Below are 12,270 nucleotides of genomic sequence, written 5' to 3'. Positions count from 1 at the left end.
AATTCTCCGATAGGCCAAAGACCGAAGCATTAGCAACTCAGGGACACACAGACTTCTCCCGAGCATAGTCCTATGTGCGGATAACCCACACTTAGTTCCAACTATCTAGCTTGTTGTTACATCCTTCCAATGAATTTGCTTCCCATGTTCCTACACAATAAAAAAATAACACTACAAAAATAATACAATAAAAATTAATAAAACACAAATAAAATAAAATAAGCAGTAAAGTTGGGTTGCTAGTGCGTTAGTTAACGTCGTGGCACGATGTGAATCACTTTTAATTTGCCTCCACCTCGAGCTTATAAATTGGATCCCCAATTTAGACTCAAGCTTATGATTATGCTCTTGGGGTGGTGGAACAAATCCTTGCGAGCGAAAAACTAAATATCGCATTTCGCACATCTTGGACTTCAAACGAGGAATGTTATTTTGCCTAAATGGCATAAACAAATTTCAGAATGTATGGCTCGTCTACCTCTTCCATTGACTTCTCTTTTATACTAGTAAGGATACACTCTCATTTTATCGTCCAAACACAATTTGGATAAGTGTTTGGAATGAGGTCATACGTGCTCAAATACATTAATTTCAAGCTTATCAACATCCTCCAAACCAATGACACTACGGTCAACTGAATTTGTATCCTCAATGCACATGGTTGACTCTACTACCACTTCTTTAATATCAGCATCCTCAAATTCTTGTTGTCTAGGTTGTTGTTGCTCTACTCTTAATTCCTCCATTAGAGTATCAACTGCCGACTCTAATTCACACTGCTTTTGGCTACTATCCAGAATATTAGCTTGTTGAACATTCAAAAGCTTCCACCACTTGGCTCATTTGAGCCTTCAAATTGTGAATAGTTGTCTTTTACCTTTGTATCTGTAATTTTGTCTCATTATTTTGTTCCACAATGCATATTAACTTCATCTCCTTTAGGTCAGTATCCCCTGGTTCTTTGTTCCTATTAACTTCACAAGAAAAAATAGAACTATCAGAATAAGGGGTTGGGGGAGGATAAGAAATATAAGCGCTACCATAAAAGTGACCATTTTGACTACCACACATATCACACACATTCCACACAGAAGATTGAGTTGGTGCACAGAACTCGCTCTCGGGAATATTTTGATAATTTTTCCACGAGTAATTTCCTTCACATATGCATGAAGAAGATCAAAAGCAGAATTACCAACATCAAAACTCTCATAATTCCAAGATGCCATGTCTCTCAAATAACCTGTTAAAATTTTAAAAAAATAAATAAAAGAAAACAAAGTAAAACAAGAGTTCAAACTTGAAACCTAATAATATTTACAGCTACAACTACACCACTAGTTCGCCGGCAGCAACGCCAAAACTTGGTCATGCCCAACTATACTTTGTAAAAAGGACTAAGCGGTCACTGCAAATATAATCCGGTCTAAGAGTTCGGAGTTGAATCCCACATAGAACTAAGGTTTAGCTGCAACTATTCAATATCACTACAAAGACAAGCTCGAACAATTCTTAAGGTATAAAGATTGTGTATATTTTAAACAAATTAACTAATAAACACTAGAAAGCTGTAAAATTATTAACGAGGATGGAGTTGGAGACAATCTTAAGGAGGCCTAGAGTTATGATTTCCCAATTGTCGGAATCTTTCTCGCTACGTCTCCTATAATTCCGCCAAAGCATTCTCTATTGAACGTGATAACTTCAAGTGTCGTAATTTTCTCCCAAACAACTATAATAATTTACTAGATATATTATCCTGAACTACGCTAGCTGGCACTATCTTATTGCTCACTATGACCACGTCAAGACTTTGTTATTCCTAAACCTACCTTTAAACCTGCCGTATTGATTCCTCACATATGTTAGGAGTGACGTTGTTTAATAACCACCTAAATATGTACTCTTTTCCAAGCAATACATAATAAATAGGCACGGTTAATTGAGAGCTCTTCAATTAACTAAAATAAGCACGCAATTGAACATATGAAGTAATCTAAAGACTCAATTATGACAAAACATATCAAGAATTCATCCTACAAAAAGGGTCCACCAAACCTCTAGAAAGAAATGTAGCTACTCATAGTCATGCTAATATAGATTCGAAAGCATTCAAATACATATTAAAGAAGAACATAGAGAAAACTCTTGTGATTCCTTGCTTCCAAGTGTTCCCGCAACACTTTTGCCTCTTCAATAATGTCTCTCCTCTAAAAAATAGGTGTAGAACCCCTTTTATACATAATGGGGGCGTGTAGGGTCGAAACTATTAAGTCCTAGCCGAAATAGGAAAAGTTTCCTACTTTGGCGTTTTTAATCGTGCCTGGCGCAAAGCTGGGCACCCAACTCTGTGTAGTGCTGTCTTTTGCGTTTTGAACTATGCCTGGCTCAAATCTGGACGCCAAAAAACCACACTCCTCTAAATTCTTCCACTTTGACTTTAATTTATGCACAATCCTTCCATATCGCGTGCGATTAACCCCTACATATATAAACATTATCATTAAGCTTGAGTCACAAATATTAGACACTAAATTTAACGAGGTTGAGGCATAATGCTGGACAATTTACATAAAAAACATGAATTTTTAGCCAAACATCATTCTACCACTAACGAGTTAAAAGTCCATTTAGCTAACTAACTTAATTACTGAGATTCCGGGGGAAAAATTGATTGATTTCCTCAAATTTTACTGTTTGTCAAATTGAAACATGTTTTTTCTCTTTCATTTATTTATTATTAGAAAATTATTATATTACTTGGTTAAGTGCAGGCTCGTTACAGTACAGCTTAAGATTAAGAAAGAAAAAAGACCTTACAACTTGAGGAACAACACACACTAACTACTCTTCTCTCTCTTTCTTCGGATCTTGCAGATCTGAGTATAATAGACCCCTAGTACTCGTCCCTCGTCCACACCGAATTTCTCCTATTGAAGATTCATCCTCTCTGGCGAGTACGTTTTTGATCAATTTCTCTTCTGTGTACAATTGATTTTCATCCTAGTTCTGTCCTTTGCTCTATTTCTCTATCTGGCCCCTCTTTTATCTATGCCTTGCTTATTGGGTTGATTTCAAACTTTACGAATTATATGGTTTAGGGTTAAATGTCCTGTTTTTCATTAATGCTATGTTTTGATCAATTTTATGGATCTGAATTAGGTGGTTGAATCAGAAGTGAAGTGTGTCTTTTCATTATCCTTTTCCACTTATATGTAGTAGTAATTCGTGGACCAATTTTATACTCCTATTTATTTAAGCTTAATGATTTGAGGTTTATTTTTTTCCTTCAGTATCACATTTTTGTCTGTGTTTTCTTATCCAATACTGTAATTTAGTATTGATCTGCTCTTAAAATAATTGGATTTGGTATTAGGTTGTCTGTTCCTTATATGACTTTTGAATCAAACGTGCATTGATAGGAGTTTACTAATTATCTTGCATTTCATTTAGTGCCTTTTCTTCCCTTGATAGTTTTGTATTTTTGATCTCCTTGTAAATAGATGTATTTACAGAACTGATGTAGGATCAGAGATGGATGTAGGTTAATAGATACGGTTTCATTTGAATCTAATAACTTCAACTTAGGTCCTCTATATGTTAATAAATTATACATATAATAAATTTCGAACCCAGTGAATCAAATGGACTATGCTAGAATTTCGAACTCGAATCTATAAAGACCAAATCCTGAATCAGCATTTGTGTAGCATTAGTTGATCATATAACATGAATTGTAGTAATTTAACTAGTTCAATAGAAGAATTCTTTTCTTTGATCCTTGTGACTTTATTCCTTATTTTGAAACTAAAGATATTGTCAGGTCGAGATTTATGCCAAGCTATACTAATTTCAGGTAAAGTGAGCGGAATAAAATGGAGAAGTCCTGCTCTCTGCTGATACATTTTGACAAGGGTACACCAGCTCTTGCCAATGAGATCAAAGAAGCACTTGAAGGAAATGATGTCCCCGCCAAGATTGATGCTATGAAGAAAGCTGTAATGCTTTTATTAAATGGAGAAACCCTACCTCAGCTCTTTATTACTATTATTAGATATGTCTTGCCTTCTGAGGATCACACAATTCAAAAACTATTGCTTTTGTATTTGGAGATTATTGAGAAGACGGATTCTAAGGGGCGTGTGCTGCCTGAGATGATCCTAATCTGCCAGAACTTGAGGAATAATTTGCAGCATCCAAATGAGTACCTTCGTGGAGTTACTTTGAGATTTCTTTGCAGGCTGAATGAGGTTGATATAATTGAACCTCTAATTCCATCTATTATGAGCAACTTAGAGCATCGTCATCCATTTGTGCGGAGGAATGCAATTCTTGCTGTGATGTCTATTTACAAGCTCTCACAGGGTGAGCAGCTCCTGGTAGACGCACCAGAAAAGATCGAGAATGTTCTGACCACTGAGCAGGATCCATCGGCTAAGAGAAATGCATTTCTGATGCTCTTCCAATGTGCTCAGGAGCGTGCTATCAATTACCTCTTGACTCATGTTGATAGAGTCTCTGATTGGGGCGAGTTACTTCAGATGGTTGTATTGGATTTGATTCGAAAAGTTTGCAGGACAAACAAAGCGGAGAAAGGGAGGTATATCAAGATTATTATATCATTACTGACTGCCCCTTCTGCTGCTGTTACCTATGAATGTGCTGGGACTCTTGTTTCCTTGTCTTCTGCTCCAACTGCTATAAGAGCTGCAGCCAACACCTACTGTCAACTTCTTCAATCTCAGAGTGACAACAACGTTAAGCTTATTGTGCTCGATCGACTGAATGAATTGAAATCTTCCCATAAAGATATCATGGTTGATATGATAATGGATGTCCTTAGAGTACTTTCCAGCCCGAACCTTGACATCAGAAGAAAAACACTCGACATTGTTCTTGAATTGATCACTCCCAGGAATATCAATGAGGTTGTTCTCACACTGAAGAAAGAAGTTGTGAAAACTCAAAGCGGTGAGCTTGAGAAAAATGGCGAGTACCGCCAAATGCTCATCCAAGCCATTCATTCATGTGCCATAAAGTTTCCGGAAGTGGCAAGCACTGTAGTCCATCTTTTGATGGACTTCTTGGGAGATAACAATGTTGCTTCTGCAATTGATGTGGTTGTGTTTGTCCGGGAGATTATCGAAACAAACCCAAAATTAAGGGTTTCCATTGTGACAAGACTACTAGACACTTTCTACCAAATTCGAGCAGCACGAGTTTGTTCCTGTGCCCTTTGGATCATTGGAGAGTATTGTCTATCTCTCTCTGAAGTTGAGAGTGGCATTGCAACTATCAAGCAGTGTCTTGGAGACCTACCATTTTACTCAGTTTCTGAGGAAAGTGAAGCTACTGATTCTTCAAAAAAGACTCCGCAAGCAAACTCCATTACTACTGTGTCGTCTAGAAGACCAGCTATCCTTGCTGATGGAACATATGCTACTCAAAGTGCTGCCTCTGAAACTGTTTTCTCTCCTTCAACAGTTGTTCAAGGATCTTTAACCACTGGAAACCTGAGATCCCTTCTTCTCACTGGTGATTTCTTCCTGGGAGCAGTTGTTGCTTGTACACTGACTAAGCTCATTCTGAGGCTGGAAGAAGTTCAACCATCAAAAATTGAAGTGAACAAAGCAACGACAAATGCATTACTGATAATGGTCTCAATGCTACAGCTAGGGCAGTCTTCAGTTCTTCCTCACCCAATTGACAATGATTCTTATGACAGAATAGTTCTTTGCATAAGATTGCTCTGTAATACAGGTGACGAGGTTAGGCAGATCTGGTTGAGCTCTTGCCGAGAGAGTTTTGTTAAAATGCTTTCTGATAAACAGCTAAGAGAGACAGAGGAGATCAAAGCAAAGGCACAAACTTCTTTCTCCCAACCAGATGACCTCATTGATTTCTACCATTTGAAGAGTAGGAGGGTAAGACACTTCTACCTGAAACATTTTGTGGTTGGAGGTCTCAGGAGATTCTCTTTTCTAGTTCCGTGCTTATTGAAAATGTTAGTTATCAATTATCTAAGTTGCTTCGACATAGTAGTTTAGGTGCCGCACCCGTGTGCCGTGTCGACACGACACTAGTATGGGTGTGGGTATGGGATCCGTACCGGATCTGATCAAACAATTTTGGGTACTTTGACCACGATGGATGGAAAAATTCGAGACAAGATACAATTTGATTCCCGAAATCAGAATCAAAACTAGGGTAAATTTGAAGAAAATAGCATACCTTATCTAGAAGAATTCATTATGTTGGTGCTGGGACTGTAAATTTTTTGGTCCTAATCATGAGTGAAAATGATTGCAAAGTTATTTTGTTTGATGCTTTGTTGCTTAGGTGGGATGTGTCTTAATGTGATATTTCAATTTTACAATAGTGCAAATTGCAACCTGTACCTAATTTGCAAGGGTTTTGTGTTTTTTCTGTACCTTTTTCTTTTTGGAATTGTGAACATTATATCATAACTTAAAAAACATGGTGCAAAACCTGGACATTCTATAAGTGCCGTTACTTTTTGTAGAATAATGTAACTTGCCTTGCACATTACCTATCGGTATAAAGTAAGAAAATTTGAGCATTCACGTTAAATCTAATTTTTGAGTTCTCTGTTTTAGTTTATGTTAATTGACTGAATTTCACTTTTAATGCTTATGTAAGATCTCATTAGCAATTGATACCATATCATTTTTTCCTTTCTAGCTAATTGTGATACCATTATATAGAGAAAAGGTTACAAAGAACCGGATTTCTTTTTGCTGTTTCTTAAGTTTCTAATATCCAATTTTGAAAAATAACTACTTTTCCTTTAAGTTATAATTTCATTCTATATAACAAATAGAATAGAAAATGAATGTCATAAATATGGTTCTATAGACAAATAACTGTTATTACTATATTAAGAAGTCTTAAATTTGTATGCATATTAGAGGTTTGGGGTGCTTTTGTGTGCTAATTTTTGGGCTTCTTTCTCCAAAAATGATGAATGAATGAGAGTGGACTTCGCGCCTCAAAAAGGCTGATAATAAGGTCATGTGTAAACCACACGCCATTCCTTCCACTGTTGTCTTCAACATTCTCCTTAAAACACTAATTTTGTGCAGTAGTTTCTAAAACATGCAAGGGTTGTCTAGATAGTTCAATTTTTCCCCTTCTTGGTGCTCAGAATCAATGCAATAGTTCTTTCTCCATGTCCTAACTAAATATATGTACTCCAGGGCATGAGCCAGCTGGAGTTGGAAGATGCTGTCCAGGATGATTTGAAGCGTGCCACTGGAGAATTTGTCAAGGACGAAAATGATGCTAATAAGCTAAACCGGGTTCTGCAGCTCACGGGATTTAGTGATCCTGTTTACGCTGAAGCATTTGTGACAGTTCATCATTATGATATTGTCCTGGATGTCACTGTTATAAACCGAACCAAAGAGACACTTCAGAATTTATGTTTGGAATTGGCAACAATGGGTGATCTTAAGCTCGTTGAGCGTCCACAGAATTATACTCTAGCTCCTGAGTCAAGCAAGCAGATAAAAGCTAATATCAAGGTGTCTTCTACTGAGACTGGAGTAATTTTTGGTAACATTGTCTATGAGACTTCAAATGTGCTTGAGCGGACTGTTGTCGTGCTCAATGATATCCACATTGACATCATGGATTACATATCTCCTGCCGTTTGTAGTGATGCTGCTTTTAGAACTATGTGGGCTGAATTCGAGTGGGAAAACAAGGTAGAATGCCATTCTTTGATTGTTTAACAATCATTTGATTGTTATTTTTTTTGTTGTTGCTGCTTCTAACTTTCTTAACCTTTTGATATCATAAATAATCTGTTGCGTTATAGAAATAGAGACAAAGTCATTCTCTTTCGTTTTGATGAATTAAGTCCTGTGATTCCTGGTTTTTTTTTGGGTTACTTCAAAATGTGTGTACGACTGGGTTTACCAATTTTTTAAAGGAAATTATTACATGAATTATATTTAATTATATGCGCTGATGAATACCCCAGGCTGAAGTGATCTGATTAAAACCACGAGCACGTCAGCTAATATTGTACATTGCAGGTTGCTGTCAACACTGTAATTCAGGATGAAAAAGAATTTCTTGACCATATTATCAAATCAACCAACATGAAGTGCCTGACTGCACCGTAAGTTCTCTGGTCACACTGAATTAATTATGGAAGTTGATGCTTGATTATTTTATTTGCATTTTCTGATTTACGATTTTGTTATTATTGATATTAATACAATCTAGATTCTAGAGTATGGTGTTTCCTCTACAACAACTCAATGAAATCCCACAAGTGGGGTCTGGGGAGAGTAATGTGTATGCAGACTTTACTCCTACCCTGAGGAGGTAGAGAGGTTGTATTCGAAAGACCCTCGGCTCGAGAGGAAGAATAGAAACAAGTAAATATCAACAACAAGGCCAGGAAAATGATACCAACAATGAATGAACCGGAAAAACAGATGGAAGAAAGCAATAGTAATAGCAACAAGTAGTAACAACGACAAGGTACTAGAAAATCGAAGCGGCAGATAGTACTAAAAATAACCCTAACACTAGCACTCTGATAATCAATAACAAGGTACTAGCAAGCTAGCCCTAATAAACCCAGAACGGATTAGAAAAACACGCTACTTCTTCGGTAAGCTGAAGTCGCTCCATATCCTGCCTATCACCTCTCCCAATACATCTTAGGACGCCCTCTATCTACCTCTTCTCCTACTTGACAGCGCCAACCGTTCACACCTAGTTGTAGCCCAAAAAAAGAAGATCCAGAGTGATTCCTCACCTACCCTATTAGGGGTCCTCGCTGGGCATCTAGGCTTCTCCGTCTCACATGCCCGAACCATCTAAGCCTTGCTTCTCGCATCTTATCCTCCATGGGGGCCACGCCCATTTTCTCCCGAATATCTTTATTCCTAATCTTATCCATCCTAGTGTGCCGCACATCCATCGCAACATCCTCATTTCAGCTACGTTCATCTTCTGGATATGAGAGTTCTTGATTGGCTAGCATTCTGCCCCATAATTTATGATTTTGTTATTATCGATGTTAATACAATCTAGATTCTAGAGTATGGTGTTTCCTGTCATATATATAATTCTTCAGAGACAAGATTTTTGAACGCTATGGCAATGTTGCAAATTGTTGGAATAAGACTCAGGTATTTACTATCAGAAAATATAGAACTTTATTATCCGTGAGAATCAAATTTGTCTTAACTAAGAAATGAGAATCTTTTCCAAATTGGATTTGCACTAGTACTTCTAGTTGAGGGGAAATAGGTAGTTTCTTTTTCTATCATCTCGAGATCAGTTTCTTCTCTGTAACATTTTTTCATTTACTCTTGTTGGACGTACTTGAATTGCACAAAATTACGAAGATAGTCAAATTGATGTTTCCGGTTCACAATCACTAAGGTCATTTTTTGTTTTTCCACTCGCTGGATATGTTAGGCAGAGTATTAAATATATATCGCTCTGCACGTGTACGTGTGCGCATGTGTAATTCTATCAATATATACTGATAAATTCCTTTTAGGAGTTACCTGTCACTTGATTTGTCAAGAGAAAAGGAGTTACTTGTTCGTTGCTTAAGTCATTTGAGTCTTGTTTCTTTTGATGCATGGCTGCTGATGACAGTATAAAATTTTCATGTATCTGCTTTCTTACATAATTCCAGATCTGCTTTGGAAGATGAATGTGGGTTCCTTGCTGCTAATCTGTATGCGAAAAGTGCGTTTGGAGAGGATGCTTTGGTGAATCTGAGCATTGAAAAGCAATCAGATGGTAAGCTCAGCGGTTATATTCGCATAAGAAGCAAAACACAAGGAATTGCTCTTAGCTTGGGAGACAAGATAACACTCAAGCAGAAGGGAGGCAGTTGATCTTGCCAAGTTGATATTAGTCTCTCCTAGATAACGCCGGTATCCTACTCCCTGTCTTTAAAGAGATTCTACAGCTTAATTGTTTTTGCCTTGTATGTTTCCAGGGGATGATTAGTTTAGGTGGCTTTTCTTTTCTGCAGTTTCTGGACACACACAGAGACAGTCATTAGAATTGTGTTTTAGATATTACTCCCGGGGCGCCATTTTATGTGACAGCCTCAACTTTGGGGTAATCAGTATTGTTTATTCTATCAGTCTCAGTCCATCAGTCGAAGTAATTGGTTAACAATCTGTTGAACAAGTTAGGTTGGCTTGGAAAACATCACATTATTGTTAACTATTCAAGGAATTGGAGATCTTGTAAAATCTGTCTAGAATATATTACTTCCTCCGGTCCAAAATAAGTGTTTTAAGGTTTTGGCATGCTATTAAGAAAACCATTTAATAGCAATTTGGCTAATTACCCCAGCATTAATCATAAGGGTTATTTGGCTAATTACCTCTGTCTCCTCAGACTTTTTAGATCATTTATTGGAGTAAGGTAGATTTTAAGAAAAACAATTAATGCCTTCTTGGTTTTCTAAAGCGACTCCTATTTTGGGCCAACTTTACAGTTATTTTGTATGGGTGGGACTATTATTTACTGAATTTTTTCAAACAGCTCGAGACATTAAAAATGACGAGCACACTGGCACCAGAATACCGGAATATCAGATTAATTATATGTAAAATAATTATATACATGCATATAAATAAGTCTATATATGCATGTGTGTGTACGTATGTATGCAGTGGCATCGGCGATAGTTTTAAGCATTAATTACTAAACTACCTGTGAATGTGTGTCATCTTTTGTAGAAAACTTTGGGAGTTGGTGGGTGATCATGCGTATCATGATCATTTCACTAGGCACAAGTGCATGACATCTTGCTCTCTTAGCTGTTATGGGTTCTCTGCGTCAATTTTCCAGAGTGAAGAGTTTCCTAGTTCAACTTCTGCCCATCCTTTTGACATTCTAAATTGTTCAACTTGGAATGCCTGGATTATATCCTTTATTTATGGGTATAGCCATCAGTATTAGTCATCAATCAACATGGCAAAGCTTCTGAGAGTAGCCTTCAAAACCTTTGAGACCCATGTAGAGTTACCCTGAAGTAAAGTTGACTCCACTTCATTATGACATCCCCTTCATTTTTTGCAACTTAAATATGTGACAAGCAACTTTTTGTTTCCCTCTTTTCTTCATCTTCCAACTCCATCATAGGCTTCGGATCAGCTTTTGTCTTTTTATCTGGATGGCTTCTTTGAGTACAACTCATCAGTTTTCCCCGTTGCAGGTTGTTAGACATGAATCTGAGACTCCTTCACATGTCCGATTTGCAGCTTGGAGGAGTGCTGGGGTTATTGAGAAAATCTGTAGAAATTGTGGTGCTGCACTTATTTTTTAGGTTCAGACATGAGAAATTCGGGCATTTTACTCTTCTTTGAGGACATTTTTTGTAGAGAAATTGGAAGGGAGTACTGCTTTATCTTTCTGCTGTAAGTTAAATGAATTCATACCCCAGTCAGAATTTGGTCTAAGTCACTCTTTGCTTGTTACTTTCTTTACCCCTTATTCTTGATTTCCCTTGTTTGTAAAAGCAAAGGTCACCTCAATTTCAGGTGCCATATTATATTGGAATTTAGTTATTTCCCCAGCAGACTCCCCCTTCATCCTTTCTCCTTTCTCTTGTTTTGTTCCAATTTGTGCAAGTTGTGCTCAAATTCCACGCAGGACCTTATTTTTTATGTTTTGAGTGAGTCGATCACCGAGGGACTTGCTAATTCTATTGTTAAGGATAGTATAAAAACACGAAATCCAGGCGTTTGTTCAGCAAAGCGACCAGGGACAGTTGCTATAAAATGACTCGTTACTTGAGTTAATCTTGCTACTTGAATAGTCCTAGGAAAAATAAAATTCAGAACTTGCAAAAGCATAGAGAAACAGAGCGATGACGAGCGATGAACTTAGGCATTTTTGTGAAAACTGAAGTAGATTGGGCAATATTTATATAACTCATTGACAAATTAAGTATTGTAAAATTGTAGTGGCGCCCTATTTGGCCGCCCCCATTTAACCTGTACCCACTTTTTCATTTTTTTAAACTTGTATCCACTTTTTAAACATCTTTAGGCATTTTTCTCATCTTTCTTCTTCTTCTTCTTCTTCTTCTTCGGGTGATAGTGATTTTATATGGTGTTTGTGAACATATTTTAAGGTAGTTTATGATATTTTACAGTGGTGAGTTGTTGTGGCGCTTTATTTTATACTATTGCTTAGAGTTTCTTTTTCTTTTTTTTTTTTCTTAATTGCAAAATGAGTTCGTTAGATTTATTG

General features: G+C 37.0%; 1 protein-coding gene across 1 annotated transcript; it reads left to right on the top strand.

The window, feature by feature from the left end:
• On the top strand, window positions 2,788-11,593 carry LOC109229234 (coatomer subunit beta-1). The gene is made up of 6 exons (XM_019394607.1): window positions 2,788-2,957; window positions 3,857-5,924; window positions 7,218-7,727; window positions 8,061-8,146; window positions 9,689-9,932; window positions 11,231-11,593. The coding sequence occupies exons 2-5, from the start codon at window positions 3,876-3,878 to the stop codon at window positions 9,891-9,893; spliced, it is 2,850 nt and encodes a 949-aa protein (XP_019250152.1). The 5' UTR covers window positions 2,788-2,957; window positions 3,857-3,875; the 3' UTR covers window positions 9,894-9,932; window positions 11,231-11,593.

Source organism: Nicotiana attenuata, chromosome 7 (assembly GCF_001879085.1).
Source record: "Nicotiana attenuata strain UT chromosome 7, NIATTr2, whole genome shotgun sequence".
NCBI lineage: Eukaryota > Viridiplantae > Streptophyta > Magnoliopsida > Solanales > Solanaceae > Nicotiana > Nicotiana attenuata.
Note: the sequence above shows the minus strand (reverse complement) of the source record. Positions and strands in the feature narration are given on the sequence as shown.

Coding starts and splice junctions, on each gene's coding strand:
- LOC109229234 (XM_019394607.1), top strand. CDS start 3,876: ATGGAGAAGTCCTGCTCTCTGCTGATACATTTTGACAAGGGTACACCA. Junction 7,728..8,060: donor AATTCGAGTGGGAAAACAAG/GTAGAATGCCAT, acceptor TGTACATTGCAG/GTTGCTGTCAACACTGTAAT. Junction 8,147..9,688: donor ATGAAGTGCCTGACTGCACC/GTAAGTTCTCTG, acceptor ACATAATTCCAG/ATCTGCTTTGGAAGATGAAT.